Here is a 20,318-nt window from a genome sequence, read left to right as displayed (position 1 = left end):
ATTGCTAGTACTGTACTCTTACGAAATTTATTCAAGGCTCAATTATATTAATAGTTATAATTATGACCAATATTGTGTCCATAAAACGTAACAGTAATGGTAACTCGTTACTTTTTAAAATGTAAGAGCGTTACTTTTTCTACCCAGTATTGGTAAGGTAACACCTTTACTTTTAGAAAGTAACATGCACAACACTGCCCAGAAGGAAGAATTGTATGGTTACCTACAAAATTTGAATTGATCAAGTTATACCAAAAAATTATATTGCAATGGGGTTTATTTTGTTCAATCAGCTGACTAAGAAAAGGTGAAAACAAAGAGGCATTTTGCTACATAACTTCAACTACTTTTAAGCAGAAAATTAGTACATAACAATGCATAGGTGCCTAAATCTGTTCAAAATTAAGAAATACATGAAGGAATAAATAATTTATCACAAAACAGTTGTATTGTTTAATATGTAAATATATTAATGACTTTGGCAAGGACTTGCTGTTGATAGGTAATGCTGGCCTGCATGAGGTAATAAGGATACATATGATTTGGGGCCTTATGAAAAGGAGAATACCATAGTGACTCATATACGTAGTTTACAGTAGTATGGATAAATTAATAACAATGAATGTGAGGAGAAAATGTGTGTGTGTGTGAATGCTCATTCTTAGCCACCAGGAAATGGCTTGGAAAAAATTTAATCTCCAATATTCAACGTAACAAATAATTTGAGAACAAAATACGCAAGTGAGGTGTACTACAGTATAAAAAAAGAGAGTACTGTACAGTACAGTGATGTCCCCGTCAAACATGAATTATTGGATGCAGAGTGGTTCCGGGATTAAGAGATTTCCGGGTATGGAGACAAATTTTCTCATCCCCGGAACTTTTCTGGATACTGTACTGGGGAAAGTTTTCTGAGAATCTAAACATCTTGCATGAACAGACACAGAGCTGTATACAGTATATTTATGCAAACACCACTTTACATGTACAATATACTGTATTGTAAATAAACAAAATAATGTATACTACTACTGTACTCTTTATACACTCTCTACACACTAGCTACAGTTGGCATACACTATCCACTGCTATGTACAGTATGTACTGTACATAAGGTACTTCACACATACTGAATGTTAAGTATACAGTACATAACTGTAATCACTTTTTACGTTTTAACACTGCTTTAATGGTATTCTTGGCTGATTGTAAAATTATGCTGGTAAAGTAATGTACCTCGGCCAGATTGTAGGTTAGATCATGTCCCAGTAATGCATTTTGTGAGGTTAAACTTAAAAAATTAAAAAGAAAAACTGAACATAATCAAGTGGGATTTAGAGAAGCTGAAAACAGGGGCAGGGACAGAAAATTAAATTAAAACTGAAAATATACTTTCAGCATTCCTTGTGGGTAACTTTGATGAATAAGAACCAGGACAAAAATTTATTAATTACAAAGAAGTAATGCCAAAGAGTGGGGAAAAAATTATAGTTCATAGAACGAACAAGGCTAAAAGTGAGTGGATGACAAATGAAATTTTAAAGAAAATAGACATAGAAATATGAAAAAAATTTAACTTACAAAAAATTTAACAAAGAAATTAAAAGGATTGTAGATAGGCCAAGGAAGATATAGAAAGGACATGTAAGAAATTAGAGGATGATGACAAAAGGCATAACTTTTTTTTTTACAGGAAATAGCTCACCCGGGCACAGGTCATCGACCCACAAAGACTAAAAGAATGAACCAGAAAAAAGGAAAATAATGGGGTGAGACGATCAAAAGTAAAGATAAAACAATCCTGCTGAGACAGAAGTAAAAGAGAGATGGGGTGACTATGTAGAACTATACAATGATAAGGATAAAATAGAGGTAAGAAATGAAAATAAAATAAAAATTGAACTTCCAATTCTGTAATCAGAAGTTAAGGCAGCTGTGAGAAAAATGATAAAGCTTGTGGGATTGATCAGCTTCCAGCAGAATTTATAAAACAAATGGGCAAGAATAGGTTAAGGCAGGATTACACTGGCATTGTTTCTTTGATTTTTTTTTTAATTTTCAGAAAATAATTTTTTTTTTGTGCACCGTCACACATGCATTTAGAACCAACTCGCCAGTTTCCCTTGTTCAACAACTGCAACAAAAAAGATGGATCCAACTGACGAAGAAAACAGCAATTCTACGCCTTTTTTGGTGTATGAAAAATCCTGATGATCCTACAGACAGCGGCGATGCCTTATCTGGTCCACCAAGGAACTCCTGGGAGAGGCGTGTCCATACTTGGGAAATTATTTTATCTGTTGGCTCCGTCATGTTGTTATTCCCACGTAGTCAAAATGTGAACAACAAATGACATTTTCTTACCCTTTTAAAATCACAAAATTAAACCTAATACATGTAATGAGTAACGTTGGGAAGTAGAGTAATAATTACTTCATAATAATTTTAGCTTTATATTTTAAGTAAAAATTATTTTATTTTTTAGAACTACAGTATTTGTAGTATCAATTATAGCTGTTGAGATGACCCTGGTGAGTTGTCATACGAGTCGTTAGTGCAACAGTCTGCACCGTTTGTTAGACAAAAAGTCAACAACAACGTCGACGATTAGTGAAAAAGTTGACAATAGAAATGCTAGTGTGATGACACCTTTAAATTGTTTGACTAAAATTATGTAATTCTATATACTTCAAAGGAGACCTTCCCAGGAGCCTTAGTGAGTACCCAGTTTAGAACAATTGCCTGCAAAGTTTTATTGAACATAATTTTAAGTTGAATAAAAGGAACTAGAGAAGCAATATTTGGTTTGAGAATTATGAGTGGAAGGGGATTAGAGGTCCAAAGAAATTTGTATATCTGCTTTGTTGATTTTGAAAAAAAGCTTTTGAGAAGGTAAAACACAACAAACTTTTAGAGGTCTTCGAAAAATAGGCCTTAAGGAGCTCCAGGGATTGAAGATTCCAGTTAACGGAGATATTAATATAAAATGTGGATAATCTAGAAGTGAACGGTAGTGACAAAAGCAACTGTTACAAAGTGCATGTGGTTATTATGAGTGCTTGAAGAGAGGGTGATTATCATTATGGTGCCAGCAATATATAAACAAACTTAAACAATGAGTAAATAGATAAAGAAATAAAATTGGCAATGCTGATGCAGTATGTGAGTTAAGCAGAGATTGAAAAAATGAAATGAGTAAGTGACTGATAGGTGAGAAGACAATGTTAAAAAAAAAAAATCCTCCTCCTCCTCCTCTCATGTAAAACAGGTTATTATTATTAAATATAAACTTGTTTCTAAAGTACATACTGCACTGATATCTTAAATATTCACCTATGAACACTATGTTGGCAACTTTGTTCTTTTCCGAGCAATTGCATCTTCAACTGCCCGAAGCTGCTTCAAGAGTTCTTCTCGTCGGTTGGCTTGTGGTTTCTTTATTGGCTGTGACATAGCAACCACAGCTGGAGGACTTCTGGCTACAATCTAAAAGAAGACATAGATATATGTAATATATTTTGGGGGGCAATGACCTCTGTCTTTGAAGAAGTAGAAGAAAAATCATCATTCACTTTTGAGATGTAGCAGACTCCAACTCTCAGTAGGAAAACTTATCTCTATACAGTAGTTCCCTTGTGACAGTCTAAAAATGCTGATGAAACAGTAAAACCTTACCTTTGGTGGTGGAGGTTCAGCAGGGGGGCTCTCTGGTTTCCGTTTACGTATTAGTTTTCCTCCTGTGTCTGATTCACCGCCTGTAAAAATTCAAGGCAAATAAATACCCAGATTGTCAAGAGTGTAAAGCTTTTTCTATGTTTATTATACTGTATATTGTCAATGATCTTCACATAACAAACACATATTTTAACTACATCTGAGCTTCATCTATTATGCATATATGCAATTGAAAACTTTTCTTTTCTTGGGGCTTCTTGAAGGTCAACTACAGTACTGTGCAATTTGAAACAGCCAAGAATTTATTCAGTCAAACTTCAACAGAGGAAACTGTAAATGGACAAGTAACAACTACTGCCCTTGTCTCCTTTATAAAGTATACATTTAATAACAATGTGTTGTTTCTAACACTTCCATTTGGTTTTTTATAACATGATTCCCACGATAAACAAGTTTTAAATGCCCTCCCCCCTAAGTAGAATTAACCACTGATGTTTAATTTCAACTTATATGCACAAAGCCTTCTTAGTTTTAATCACTCGATATTCCTTCATATACGTCATTAATGCTTAAATCAATTAATCCCCTCAAATAAATATAATATCCATTAATTCTACTCTATACTACTGTACAAGTTTCCTTTTAAACACTTACTGTCATCCTCCTGTGGCAGTACAGGTTTGTCAAGACGCTTAAGGGCTGGTCCCTTGAGAGTCAACTTGATCTGTTGTTTTTGCCCGGAGAGCTGAAAATAAAGACTTGTGTAATAATCAGAGAAGCAGCTGTGGTGCAAAAATTAAACAGCTAGAGTATCTAACTGAGTAATCCAAGGGTGATTGTAGAGAAACCTACAGTTTTCCACTGTTCAGTGTGAAAACTCTTACATTACCCTGCTGCTCATCATCATCATGCTAACAAATGTACATGGTAAATGGTCAGATAATTGAATGGACAAGTATCTTGGATATCATTTTTCTTTTCCTCCCTCAGTTTCTGTAAACTAAAAACAAGCAAACATAGGCTCTCTCTTGTATATTATTTGTAAATCGAAACCCATTCCCCAATTATGTAACTGTATATTTTCAGCCTTCTGGCTGCTATGCTCTTTCAATAAACCGTTAATTATTATTATTATTTATGTCGTTCATTCACTCTTAATATTATACCATCTTCATAAACCACCTGATGCCAAGCTCTCCTATAATTTAGGTACACAGGTACACAGCTGCTTCCTGCATGTCCCTTCTCCTTGCTTCTAGTGTCCTTTACTCCATCCTTCCATCTCCTTCTTGGTCTTCCCCTCTCCTGTTAACCTCTGAGCATTGTCTTAATACACACAATCTTCCACACTATTCCATTAAACCATTAGGCAAAACTTCTCAACAACAAAAGATTCCTACCTTCATAGGATCCATAGCTTTGCTCTTGGCCTGTCCATATGATACAGTTCCCTGGGTCATCCTCCGCTTCTCACCTGGTGTGCAGTGTTAAGATTAAAATTAATATAAAGTGCCAAAACTAGTTCATTATTTAACTAAAGACACAAACAAAGCTACAAAACTTTCTGGTAACCATCACCTTGGTTACACATGTTTTTTGTATAACTTTATCATATACAGTGGTCCCTCGGTTAACGAACACAATTCGTTCCACAGTCGTTCGTTAACTGAATCTATTATTTCAATGGGATATTGGTAATTGGTTCCAACTCACAGAAAAAGTACATACAAAGTACTGTATACCGGTAATACAATTAACAAAACATTAAATATAAACTAAATACAGTACTGTACTGTACAGTATACTGTAGAATAATAAATAAAAAACAATAGATGCGGTGTGTATGTCGTATTCCCGGCAGCTTTGTTTACATATCAAACAGCTGATAGTAGAGGCAGTCGATGATGACATGCCATATTCTTTACAGAGTGCATTGGTTCTAATGCCTTCTTCATGTTTCATAATAATTTCTGCACTGTATATTATCAATATGTGAACTAAATTTCAGAATGACCAATAATTTTAATGTACGTAATAGATTCAGTTAACAAAATTTTTGGTTAACGAACTACTCTGTGGAACCAATTGCAAGAACTACCTTTTCTAATAGCATCACTTACTACAATAAAAACATTACCTCTTCTCCGACTCTCCAAACTGGAAGCTGAGCTACTACGAGAATAACTAGATCGAGATCTGGACCTGGAGACACTACGACCTCTGGACCGTGACCTTGATGTGGCAGAGCTTGACCTAGAGGCAGATCTTGATCTTGAGCGACTTGATGAAAATGTTCTACCAACTCTGGAAGTACAGTATTAAATTAAGTTAATTTTTCCCGTCAAGTAAGGCAGTGTGTATGGTTGACAGCAGGTGGTGGTCTTGAGGTGTATAATTACCTACAGTATGTGTGTGGAGGTAAGTTGTAAACCATAATGCAGTATGCACAATGATTAAAAAAAATAAACAACACAGTGGTAAGTGTGTGGGTGTGTGTGTGTGTAAGGAAGCATGCAGTGGCAGCCACCATCACTGCCAGATGTATGAGAATTTAGAAATTGACTGACATAACCAGTAACTCTGGAAATTAATGTTTTCTGAAGTTCTGCTTTTTGATTCCTTTCTTTGAATCAGTTACACTATAAAACTTCTATATATGGCCTTCAAATTATAGATACTTCTTCAAACTCCAATTGTTTGTAGTCTCACCGGCATCCATTTATTCACTGGTTACAGTAATTCTTATTTTGAATATACAATATTGTTTGGGAGCCATAGGTAACACAAGGGTACAGTTATATTCAGTAAAATTGGAGTAGTATAACAAAGAACTAACATCAATCTGGTTCAGATAACGGATGATCAGTGCTAAGTAATGGAATTTTGGTGTACAGTATTCATTTGTTTAGTTTATTTATAATACTGTATCTGCAATAAGTTTAAGTAAGCAAAAATCAGGTATAAAAAATAGCTAAATGTACAGATTATCCAATCCTTAAGCTACATTGACTTAGTTTTCTTGTGAACTGTAATGGTAACCAACACACACACACACACACATGCATGCATGAAGCTTGGTTGCAGTACGTATTGTACTTATTTCAAAACTGTTCAACTTTAACTGGATTTTCTAATGTATCACGCACGCACGCACACACACACACACACACACACACACACATATATATTCTGGAAAGATGAAGGAGTGGAGCTTAAAATGTTCACAGACTGCGACACAAGGACAAACAATTATACTCCCTATAATAAGTAAGATACTAAAACAAAAAATACTGAGGTACAATAGTTGATTAAAATGATACTTTTTAAGTCTGTGTTTTTACAAGGAAACCTGTCAGTAAAATTTTTTTTTTAGCAGGTCTACCGGTTTTGAGAGCTTAGGAGCCACGCTGGCCAAAGCAGCTTCCTTCCAAACTTTAACCTCTATTACAGTTCACTATATCAATTTTTCCTTAAATGAAATATGTGCAAAAGCATAAATCCTTGTCAATTATATTTACTATATTAGTTTCAAACACACTACAAATTGAGAAGACTCACAGAATGTTATTTATTTGTTTATAGAGTATCAAGACACAAGTTTTGTAAATACTGTACAGTAATCTCACCTCCCCCTTGGTCGTGAGCCAGACCGTGACCTGGACCTTGAATAACTCTGATTGCTATCTTTTCGTATACGACCAAATCTGTCAACCCTGGGAAAAGAAAAAAATATCACAAAAAAAAAACTCATGGAGATTAAATTAAAGTGACTATTGTAAAGACATTCACTGATGCATTGACTGAATCTGTCCAATGATCAGCATTTATGTACAGTACCTCTCCTTAATAACAAATACAACATAACCTTAGAATTAATTTATACATAAGAAAACCAGCACCTTTTAAAAATAATAAATGTACCGGTAGTGCAAAAAATCAACTTGGCACTCAAGAAGAGCAGACTACACACAGCTGTACTCTGGGTGTTCTGCCATCAGTAGCGGGTTGCTTCCCAGGTTTGATGTGAACAGTTCTCAGTGAGGTTCGTGTGTTGGCTTTGTGATTTTGTGAGCTTTTGCTATGTGAAAATGTTCAGTTAGTGGCCAGGATCAACAACACCATGAATTAAAAAAAGAAAAAAGAAAACAGGTATATTGAACTATTCCAGCAAATAAAGTATTTAACATTTAATTACCCTCTGTAATCACATCCAATCTTTCATATTAAACTAAAATTTTCATTTATTTCTACGAATGAAAATTTATCTTGAGATCCCATTCCATTATATAATCAGGGCTGAGCAACTGTCCTGTAATAGCTGTTAACACCACTAGGCTCACAAGTGTTCACTATAACAGTCACAGAATACCTGTACAAGTAGTTGAACCTTCCATGACACAGCTGGACTCCTCACTTCTAAAACAAAAAGGCTTCCCATGGAAATAAGTATTGTCATCCAAGATAGAAGGGTGACTTGACTATGACTGTTTGATTATAAAAATATGGGACAGATCCTAAAATTCTATTGTCTAGTGAAGCCTGTAGTCATATTGCTCTCATAATACATGATGTTGATGGCAGCATTAGGATATACCTTCTGTTCCCCATAACACATGACAAGTGATGTGCCAATCCCTTTGGGTATACCAATCATCCTTCCCACACTATCACATAGCAGTAACCATTTTTTCTGGGACAGGGGGCTCGAAGTAACAGTTGTTCCTGAAAGCTGAGAGGTTTAAAGCCTTCTAAATCAGCTCACTTTAAGCAAAGGCAAATCAATATGTCACTCATATTTAATTTCCTGATGACTAATCCACTCAGCCTAAGCCTACTGATTCTTGTACAGTGATCCCTCGGTTAACAAGATTTCGATTAACGAATTACCTTCCATAAGATTCTTAACTTCGGTTAACGAGCAATCCCTCGATTAACGAATTTCTTACGAGCGCCCCTCCGCATGTTTTCGCTTGCATTTGGTGGCCCACCAGATGTAGTATTAGTCCGCCAATACAGTAATCGGTTCTAGGGCTTAAATTCCTTACTATTTAAGTAAATATCAAGAAGTTTGTACTATTCAATAATTTTAAAAGTTTTATATTAATTTTTTTAGTCATTTTAACAATTATTGAACATAATTGAGGTATAGGAAGCTAGTTTTTTGCGCGCTAAACAGCCTGTCAACACACCAAACAGGCGTCAGTCTCTGTGTCTTTTCAGTGGAGGAAACATCTTGCTTCAGACTCTCTTCAACATAAATGCTTTTTTTCTCTGTTTCCAAGCAAATTATTGGTCATTTTGAAATTTATTTTACATATTGACAAAATATAATGCAGTGCAGTGTTGATTTAAAGAAAATAATCTTGAATTACACCAAGTGAACTAAAACTTTATGGGTGAAATGGCGCCATGGGGTGACTTCTCTTCCACCCCAATGCCTTCTCTTCTCCCCCACCCCCATTCTAATTCCCATCATCATCATCATCATCCAGGAGCCTTCTACATACACACCTCAAAGTAAGTGTACTTTACTGCATTTATTTTTAGTTTGTATGCAATTTTCGGTGAACTGGAACCAATTACCCAAAAACCCATTGAAACAATGGTTTCGGTTAACGAGCAACCTTCTGGAACGAATTGTGCTCGTTAACCGAGGGACCACTGTAATATTATACAAAAGTTAGTGAGACAAAGAGGGAGATGAAGGTACTACAAAAAACTCCAAGAATTAGGCAGACATACTAAGCTACCTAACATGACTGGGAAGTTTTGCTTCCCATCTTCATATCCATACAGTTGTGCTGAGTCATCCTGGGATTTTTGGAGAGAGGAACCCCAATAAAATAAAAAAGCAAAAAAGCAAAATGTTCTAAGTGTTGTTTTTAACTATTAATCTATATTCACAGCATCAAAAAATTTAAAGCCAAGACAGATTCATTTTGCTTACTGAGGTGATATGAATGAAACTATCTTCTTACTTATGGACCAAGCACAGTACATATTGTACTACATAGTAAGGAACAAAACATGAAATCCTAATTCTCTAAATAAGAATACACACTAGGTTTCCAAAACACACTAGTATAGAGTATTAAAATATACTGGTAGAGGATTCACTGTTAGCATCAGAGGAGAGCCCCGTCAAAGGATTCTATGACCCCCTAGTAAGTCGCCCCTTTACAGGAGCCACCTGGCTGAATGGCAGTCAAAAAAAAAGAGTAGTCATCATGTATGAACTATTAGCAGCAATATTATTATACGTACTATATAAATGTCAACAAGTAGAAATGACCAAAAAGAACCTTTTGTTCGAGAAAAAAATAAAATAATTAGTTTAGGCTAGCATCCCCAAATAAATTACAAAATATTAAACTTGTTCCTCAACACACCTTTCCCTTCCAGGAATCTTGGTTGGTTTAGATTCTTGTCTCGGTGGTGGAGAAGGTGGCGGTGGCCTGAGGAGAAATTTTTTTGTAGTAGTCAATTTATAGAGAAAATTCTGAAATACAAAATACAGTAATATCTCCGTTAGCCAGAATCCTTCAAACCCGGAATTGAAATTATCTCGTAAAGTCGTTCCCAAAGCCATAATTTTCCGGAAAATTATGGATTTGGGATCGATTTTCAGAGGGGCACATTTTCCGGAAAATTACAAGAAAATTTTCCCGATACCCGGAAAATTCCGGGGAAGGGGAATTTTCTTACGGGTTTGAGAGATGAAAATCAGGAGTATATATTTTGGAAATTATGAGAAAAATTTTCCGTTACCCGGAAAATTCCGGGGATAAGGGATATTTTTCCGGGTTCAGGAAATGATCTACAGCGGTCCCTCGGTTAACGAATTACCTTCCATAAGAATCTTCAATTGGGTTAACGAAAAAAAAATTTGATTAACGAAATCCTTTTGAAAATCGCATTTTGTTTTGAACATCAGCAGATAAGCTGTGGAGGTACTCAGCCAATTCAGTGATCTCTTCTGTGTTTACATTCAAACTAATCACTATCTGATAAGAATTCCAGCAATGCAAATTAAATTCACCCCAGTCACTTCTATTAAATTTTAAAAGCAAAAAACAAAAACTCAATCTAAAATTAAAAAAAAACTAACAATTAAATAATTCACATCACAGGCGCCAACTGTCAAACATGTCACTGTCACCCCTCCCTCCCCCCCCCCACCTTCCTGAGAAAAGTTTGGGTAAAAAGACTACGTTTACAGGTTTATAAATAAATAATACCTCAGACTAAAGTTAGGATAATATAATTTGCATTGCTGAAATCCTTGCAAGACAGGGAATATTTTGAATATAAACTTCATATATTTTGCACAAAAGATAAAATTTTTGCTCTCCCTAATAAAATTCTTAAATTAAATCTAAAATTTGTATGTCTATTGCAAATTTTAGCTTGTTTATATTCAAATTAATCACTATCTTATAAGAATTCCAGCAATGTAAATTATTTTCTGGCCAGGTAATTTCTATGAATTTTATGAGCTAAAAACAAATATCTTCAGTAAATAAACAAATTATACTTCATCAGACACTATCTGTCCATCAAAATACCCCACCTCCCACTCCCCCCTTTTCCCAGCTGCTGGCTCTCCTCCCTCCCTGAGAAATGTTTGGGTGAAAACACTAGGCTTTTAGGTTTAGTAATAAATAATACATCAAAAAATAGTTAGGATAATATGAATGACATTAATGGATTCCGTGTAAGACAGGGAATAGTTTGAATATAAAAGACATATATTTTGCACAAAAGATAAAATTTTTGCTCTCTCTAATAAAATTCTTAAATTAGATCTAAAATTTGTATGTCAAATGCAAATTTTAGCTTGTTTATATTCAAATTAATCACTATTTTATAAGAATTCCAGCAATGTAAATTATATTCTGGCTTTACTTTGTATGTACTTTTCTGTGAGCTAGAACCAATTACCCAATATCCCATTGAACCAATGGTTTCGGTTAACGAAATTTTCGGTTAACGAACGACCTTCTGGAACGAATTGTATTCGTTAACCGAGGGACCACTGTAATGGGCAAGTTCTGGAACTTCCGAGAAAATTTTTCAGTTACCCGGAAAATTCAGGGGACGAGGGATTTTTTTCTGGCTTTGAGAGTCGTCTCGTTACCCAGAAATCTCTCATTTCCAGAAGTGCTCTGCACCAATTGTTCTGGCTAATGGGGATATCACTGTATTAAACTTGTTCCCCAACACACCTTTCCCTTGCAGGAATCTTGGTTGGTTTAGATTCTTGTCTCGGTGGTGGAGAAGGAGGCGGTGGCCTGAGGAAAAAAAGTTTAGCAGTAGTCAATTTATAGAGAAAATTATGAAAGTACACCAAAGACAGACTACAATACTGTAACATTATAAATTTTTAATATAAAAACAAATCTTAATACAAACAGACCCACAATAGCGCTTATCATAATTGTCCAGATCCAAAAATCGAGATATATTTTCTGAAAACTGAAAAGTCTGAGGTAATACACCTTGCCTTTTCGAACATAAATGCTTCTGCCCGCCACATAATGTATAAATCCAAAACTTGTAAAAACTATAGAAATCTAACAGCTATAAAAACTAGTCAGGTCACCTAAGACTGTAAATACAACAAGCAATTAGTAACACTTTAATACACATGCCTGTGATCTGCATCATTTTCCTCTCAACAAAAATTAATCAGGTGTAGGAATTTGTACAGTATGTAATATCTTGGTGCAATTTTGGTCAACATTAAATTGTAATATTTTGTGATGTAGGGCTCACAAGCATTTATTAAAATTTTAAGATAAATTACCTTGACTTTTGACCCCTGCCTTCCAACAATTAACCCATTATATAATGCAGTAGATAAAAACTGCTACAATAAACCACCTGCAAAGAGATTTTTCAACAAAAAACTTATTTCAATGATCATAATTATGGCCTGAAAAATCTCCGAAGAACATACTGTACCCCCAAACTTACTACGGGCACAAATTATAAAAAATTTGCAAAATGTCCAATTCCCCGGACCAGTCAGAACATAAGCCTTCAGATATATAAATATAAAACAGTTTATTTAAAAAGAGTACATCTTTCACCAAAATTGGGGTCAACAGACTATCACCAACCATCACAGCATGTTGATATATTTTTGTTTGGAAAAAATGGAGGTGGATAAACTAGTTCATGATTAAATGACAAGGGAATTTTGCTACAAAAATCATACAAAGTAAATATCTTTGCTTAGAAACAAATACTGCACTGTACCTGGGAAAAATAGTGTTATTATAAAGTGTTCCATCTACTTATGTTACATTGTGGTGAAAAAATAAAAGCAAATAACTATTTACTTTAAGTGAGCTGTTTGCTCTTTCCACTTGTTTGAGGCATATTATTAAATATGATAATTTTTAAAACAAAACTGTTCCAACTTTCACACTGGAAATACCTGTACTATATATTTATACTGTGACAATACATGCCCCTTGGGCACCACAAGTGACTGTTGTCTTTACACATCTTTTCCCTGTACTGTTTTGTCCTATGCTTATGTAATTCTTAGTGTTGTAGTTAGTAAATAAACATTTTGTAAATTGATTACATTAAACCTGTATTACATCCAAGACCACAAAGAGCACACACACAAAAAAATGGGGAAATTTCCTTTGAGCCAACTAGTTTTCCCCCAATGAATTGACAAAAATCTTGAGCAAGTATGACTTAATCACAATGGGTGCAGGAACCTTTAATTTCACGCTCACACCACCCTTGATATAAAATTTATCTGCTTAATTCAGTCTTATTTGTTATCTCCCTCTACATCATCTGCACATATGAGCAACAACACACATGTAATACCACGATGTATACACAACTTATTCTCGATAATTTATATTCAGACTAATCAATTCGAAGATACACAATGCATGAAGCTTTCATTTATAAATATGCAAAACAAATACTGAGGACAAGGTCCTCTACAGCCAGACACTCAACACCACAGAGATGACTGCATCCTTCCGAATCAACAGCTACTGACAATTAGGATGCTCCACTCACCTCTCCCTTGCGGGAATCTTGGGTGGCTTAATGTCTGGTTGCTGGAGAGGCGGAGGAGGGGGTGGTCTGAGAAAAATAGATGAGTACTTTAAGGGTCAACGGTGGCCGGTGAGGTTAACCCACAATATTCACTCTTGCCAAGTAGTGACAAGAATGATGACATCCTATTTATTCACAAGGATACAGTAGCTGAACTAACTCGTGCAGAACTATCAAGAGCATATATAAACTTTGGTCAGGGAGGGGAAGAGAGACTGGAAGACAGGAGAAAGAATGAAGAAGAGCAGCCCCGATCACTCAAGCTGAATATGAGTCTATTTGGCAGTTCAACAAGTTAAAATATAGCAAAGATCCAGCCAAAAATTATATAACCATCAATTAATATATTTATTGTACTGTACATTGTTCTTCAGTTGAGGTGGCAATCACCCCCAGTTAATAAATTACATTATCAGCCAGTTCTGGGTTTTGACATAATGCCAACCCGGAAAATATCAAAGTAGCACCCACTCAAACACTGGACAACTCCAGAATCACTTAACTCTTTTGGGTAAGAAGTAAATACATTACCCCCTAAAATATATCTGGTACAGGTACTACTCTTCACCTGACCATATATAAATTTCTGGGACACAAAAATATAGACAGATTGCATAATGGTTCACATTTTACTTAAGGGATCATGAGAGGCTGATACAAACAAAGAGTGTATCATCATCATAAGTGTCATAACCCAAATTTCAAGTAAGAAAATTCCCAGACCTTTCAGTTACTGACAGGTTCAATGCTTACTCACAAACTTCTGAAACATGTCTTGAAGAATTATACATGTTAGCTTAGTAAATTTTGGCCTACTTGCAGGAAAAATAAAAATGTGCTTAATGGATGATGTATGCCTTAGTTGAGAAAGCAGTATGAAAGGGAGAGGCAGATAAAGCAAAAAAACAAGTTTAATAATGAAGAAACCATGAGACACAGAGAAGTGGTAATTCTTAAGAAAGCATAACGTAAGGAGCTAGTAGTCTCTCAATACACTCTTATTTAATGATTCCTTGGCCAATCAATGTCGACGGGTCTGCAGTCTTAAATAATGCAGACAACATTTACCACTACGAAATACTTATCATGACATCTGCTTTGTCTACTAATGGCTAGGACTCCCAGGTGGGGTATTTCACACTTTTCTAAAACATTACGGAGCAGATAAACGTACAATAAAACTCAACTATCTGCATTCTAGTACGACTTTTCTATTGTGAACACCATATTGATAAACATTTTAAATTCACAAACAAGAGACCAGATTGTAGAGTCCACAGTCGATGACCTTGACACTGGTTTGTGCACAGCTTGTGATTTAAGAAAACATAAGTAGAAACTAGAATAAAAAAAAAAATTGTGGTCACCAATGACACAAGGAAGTAAAAAAAAATCTAAGACACTAAATTACCACTCATTGAGAAAGGTATATTAGACTGGTTATAAGCAAGTGCGTGCAGTAGATCAGACTCTGAGTGGGGCCTTTGGTGGCTGTCTAGGCCAAGGTATTTCACCAAAGAGAAGCGTGAGTAGTCGTCTGGAGGGCAAGGTCACTTTAAGCTTCACCACAGAATAAGAAAGTTGTCCATGGCAGGTGAGACAGCATCTACCACTGTCTGAGCATTGAAAATGTATATGGCTTACTTCCATAAGATTCCCCAAAATAGTTTGTAGTTGGAGCAACTTATTATCGCCTGTGATAAGTCTTTGTTAGAATTTTAAATGAGTATTACAGTACGTCTGTATACCTCCTATATCATATTTTAACTCAGTACAACATTTGTTATTACCGGTACTAATTGTAGTAAAAATAAATCAAAACTAAGGAAGACTTGAATCTTAAGCATCTGTACAGTACATGATCAAGAAAGGAGATATGGATGGTAAAATTGTTACTGTTTATCTCACATTAAATATAAACTGAAACAATCACTGTTATTTCCTTTAAAGATATGCAGGACAGAGAGCTCCTGTATAAACACACTTACCGTACACATACAGTACTGTATTGGAGTTTAGTTCCCCAACAAAATTATGTAGCAAAGGAACACTCTCTTCTTACACAATATGGTGGGTTCACTAGGATGGTTTTAACATGTGTTTTAAGAGGGAGTGTGATATGTTAAGAGGAATACAGTACAGGAATAACAATAATCAGGTTCTTCTATTATATCATGGAGCAGCAAGACATAATGACACCAATCCTTAAACATTAAACTGAAACCAATGTCTTAACTGCAGCCAACGCCAACAGACACCGCTATTTCCCGCCGAGACATTTAAATACGTATGGTGATCCCGTGCTGTTTTAGACCAGCCACCACTGGTAAACAACCTGTTTCCCTCCAGAAGTCTTTCAAGTTGTTTCTAAGTAAGTTTGTAAGTAAGTTAGGAAAGTAGAAGTAAATTGTTACAAGCAATGTAAGTGAGATATCCCGAGGTAAAATAAATTAAGTAAGTATATTAAGAAAACACAACCCACTGACTTCCTTATGGAAACACTACTGTCTGCACCACCCAAATATCAGCCGCTGTTGACTGCCAACATCCAAACTTCACTTGGCAACAGCTGATCCCTGACCATTATTGTTTTTATAATGTAATTGTGCATGGAGAAAATCATCCACCAGATGAGTTGTTAAATAAGTAAAGACTTTTGTCCCACATAGTCTGTTATTCTGCATATGCTTGTCTCCAATTTTAAAGAAAATTTACTATTTTTGTAATTTGAAAATCCCAGTTTTATTGTTCATAAGCAGAGTAACCAATTTTTCAAGGACCGCAGTACTGTATAAGGGTTTAGTTGATAAACTGTCTCATAGCTGATATACAGTACATTTATTATCTTTCCTGTTGACCCAGAAATGGATTTGCAAAACTAGGCGATTCCTCTAAAATTTTAAGCCCATAGACTGTAATTTTCACATCTTCTCATCCTATAAATTAAGTTACCCAGTTAACTTTCACAATGAGTCAAACCAGTTACCTACAGTCATTTCAATTTGTGGATCAGTCTTTCCTGCCTGTGCTGGAGCATAAGCAAGAACTGCTTCTCAGTAAAACTTTAAACTACATTTATACCTTGGGTACTCAAGTAAAAGATAATGTGAAAAGCTGTACTTAAAATACAGTAAACATCCATTAAACCAGACTTCACTAACCAGGACCTGCAATCTGAATACTGTAAATTGGTCTATATCTGACCCTTCTGTACGTTATAGAAAAAAATTGATAATTCTGGAATATTCAGATTTATCACACAATTCTTCTGGTCTACTTGGTCAGTTCACACAAATGCCACAGGGTCTAATTGGACTCTACCCACGAAAAAAAAAATAAATCTAGAGTATTTCAATTAAGAATTAAAATAATCCAGTCTTATGAGTTGCCACAAGTGATCAAGATTGTTATACGTTTAGGTGGGCTGTGACTCAGCAGAGGATACTCAATGCCAACGCCAGTCCTTTGTTAAGTGATGTACAGCACACAACACAACCTACAGACTTATGCAGTGCTATTTCTGTGTTTCTTTTTGTGTGGTAATGTTTGTTACAAGGCAAAAAAAAAGGTGCATAAGCATACAAGCACTGTTGGTAAACCGAATTGTCACTTCACTCACTATACCTTGACCTTGAGTGGTGTTAAAAGGTTAGCTCATATAAATGTTGTTTTTGTAAATGAATGTCAAGTTATTGTTTTATTTTTTTATATTTAATGGAATACGGATGCTACAGGGTATGGCATATGTTTGTCAAATGCATGCAAATGTACTGTTAAAAATGGTCATAAATAAATTATTTCTTATACCATTGTAAATGCTTCTAGAAAACATGTAAATTTGCAAAACCCATACCCAGTTTACCCAAAATTATTCCAGTTTATTTACTGTAAATCTCAAACACTGCTTATAGTTCTCCACAAGATACAGTATATAAAATATGCCTAAAGGTACTGTATATTCTAGTGACAATGGAATCAGTACCACAGTGAAGAAAGAGTGAGTTGAATCAGAGCAGGTGCAGAGAGGTACCTGTGAATTAACTTTTTATGTATGATATCAAGCTTAGTGGTGAAAGTCATTAATGTGAGTACTGCACTAGTACGATTATAACTAATACAACTACTCAAGACACTCATTCTAATAAAAACAATAATAATAATAAAATTGAAGGATTGATCCTGAAATGCCATTGTATTGCCAGTGTTGAGGGTGAACCTCAACACTGATGATGGGAGATAAAAAAATTAGTTGACTTCTTGCCATCATACCCAGGTACCTATGAGGAGACCTGATGGAAGACCGTTACCATTTAAGGCTGAAGACTGAGGGTTCTGGTATCACACAAGCACATATGGTCTGTGACCCTCATTTAGCTCGGACTCAAATCTCCAATTCATGGGTCAATCCTTAGTTCCATCTTGTTGAAGTAATATCCACTGAGAGAAGGGAAGGTAATGATGTCACCCAAACCATATGCAGTTATAAATTGTGATTCCAGCATCATCCTTCACTGTGCCCAGGTGACTGAAACTGAGGGTTGACCCATGAAATATCAAAAAACTTTGTAACCGAGCCAAATGAGGAATTTGGACCCTTAAGTGGTAGCTGTTATGAACATCAGGTTTGTTTTTAGATGCCTGGATATGATGGGAATGACTAAACTAATTTCTGAATTAGATGACTAAATTAATTTCTGAATTAGTTTTAGTCACCCATGATGGGTTGTAACTTGGGGTCAACCCACAAACTTGACTGGCAAACCATGAACCCACTGAGCCAGGCATTAAGCTATAAATAGTCATAACATTACTCCTATTTTCATATATAGTATCAATTTCTGACAAACTTGATCACATGTAAAATCTTGTCTAAGTATTTATGTTGCTGACAATCTTAACATATTCCAGTATTCAACTGTCTTGGCACATGAACTATTTATAAGGAATTTTATATACAGTATTAAACAATTATCACTTGGCTGTGCAAAACATAACATGTGAAAATAATGCTGAATACTTAAAAACCATTAAATTAATTATTTCACAATGAAGGGAGGTGACACAAAAAGACACAAACACAAGTAACAACAGACGATGATCATGAACACCGTGCTTAATGTATGGGAATGTGCAGTTAAAGAAGGTGCTGTATCACAAATCACAAGGTGCTTTAGTTTAAATGTGGGGAAAACAAAAATTCCAAAGATTAAAGGTATATGGACACTCTCACTATATCCTTTTCTCACAGTGATTCTTCCATGGACCAAACCTAATGTGCCTATTTATCTATCTATATCCCCTATACTTGTGTCTATTTATCTATCTGTATCCCCTATACTGTACTATCTCATTATTCTACCTACAGGTGCTGTAATCTCCTCCAGTGTTTTAATCCTCAGATAACAGTACAGTATGTTCTCCTCCCCATGCATCCTCCTCTCAATGACACACTCCCTCACTCCTCCACATCCACCCTCCTCTATGACATAAACTCACCTCACTCTCTCCTCCATGCTCCTTCTCTCCCCAAAACAGAGCAACATTGTCTCATCCACATCTCCCTTTATCTTTATGCCTTATACACTAATCCTCTTGCCTCCCATCCCTTACACCAGATTCATAAGTTATCTTCACTGTCACTTTTCCATCCATCCTCCCAATACACCCAAACAAGACAAGAAATTCATTGTTTAATCTCTCAACACTACTTCCTTTATTCCTCACTCTTCATCCAAATCTTAAGAAAATTCTTTCCCAATTCTTTCTGTCTCCTTATCAGTCAAGTAAAACTCACCCAAATTTCATTCCCAAACATAAGGAAAGGTTAAATTATGCCTCAAATTGACTCGACTGAACTGCCACCTGTCGGCTCTTTGTAAGTCTTGATATCCCCAACATCCATTTCCCCCTCCTCACTAAAATTACTACTTAAACACTTGAAAGCTTGGAACCTCAATCATAAAGTTTCACAATTTGATTCTAGTTTCTCAAAATTCAGTCTTACTTTCATTACTAAATCCAACCTCAATTTTGTCAGTTTCTTTTACCCTTTTCTACAGTTTTTTCAACTCTTTTCTACAATTTCTTTAAACCATTTATATAGTTTCTTTCAACCTTTTATACAGCTTTTCATTCTTTTCTAATCATAATTGTCTGTCTCTACTGCCGCTAAAATCATCCTCACCTCCCCATTAATAAGTTCACTAATCAACCATGGTAAGCATCACACACCCATCTTACCCATCAACCTTTAATCCTTCATCTTAACCCAAAACCTAAACAAGTTCTGATGTATGTCTTATATTTTGAAGAAGCCATTCACTACTTCTGACAGCTTACAAACCAAATCACAACACTGTACCTGAAATATTCTGTAACCCTTAATACAAATAACACACATGTAAATAAATATAAATACTAAAGTTATGCATAAATTATCTGACCTATTTTTAAACTTAATAACATAGACAGAACAAGGTACACATGTGGAGTTCTATGAAGAAAAGAATAAAAACATGAGTCGTTTATCAAGGACAATAAAGCCAACTGTT

General features: G+C 35.3%; 1 protein-coding gene across 6 annotated transcripts in view; it reads right to left on the bottom strand.

Moving 5' to 3' along the window:
* The window catches only part of LOC121877541 (zinc finger CCCH domain-containing protein 18-like), a 42,264-nt gene that overhangs the window by 1,775 nt on the left and 20,171 nt on the right, over positions 1-20,318 (bottom strand). For 2 of the 6 annotated variants that reach the window (XM_042383331.1, XM_042383332.1), the window contains 9 exons: positions 13,729-13,794; positions 11,901-11,966; positions 10,065-10,130; positions 7,302-7,388; positions 5,813-5,979; positions 5,076-5,149; positions 4,330-4,420; positions 3,676-3,755; positions 3,334-3,486 (listed from right to left, as the gene is read on the bottom strand). In XM_042383331.1, the coding sequence (XP_042239265.1) occupies positions 3,343-3,486; positions 3,676-3,755; positions 4,330-4,420; positions 5,076-5,149; positions 5,813-5,979; positions 7,302-7,388; positions 10,065-10,130; positions 11,901-11,966; positions 13,729-13,794 (841 nt within the window). In that variant the 3' untranslated portion in view covers positions 3,334-3,342. The remainder of the gene's footprint in view (positions 1-3,333; positions 3,487-3,675; positions 3,756-4,329; positions 4,421-5,075; positions 5,150-5,812; positions 5,980-7,301; positions 7,389-10,064; positions 10,131-11,900; positions 11,967-13,728; positions 13,795-20,318) is intronic. The other 4 variants (XM_042383333.1, XM_042383336.1, XM_042383335.1 and 1 more) reach the window with 3 other exon arrangements.

The sequence above is a fragment of the Homarus americanus genome, unplaced genomic scaffold (genome assembly GCF_018991925.1).
Source record: "Homarus americanus isolate GMGI-L3 unplaced genomic scaffold, GMGI_Hamer_2.0 scaffold14655, whole genome shotgun sequence".
NCBI lineage: Eukaryota > Metazoa > Arthropoda > Malacostraca > Decapoda > Nephropidae > Homarus > Homarus americanus.
This window is presented reverse-complemented; position numbering and strand designations above follow the sequence as displayed.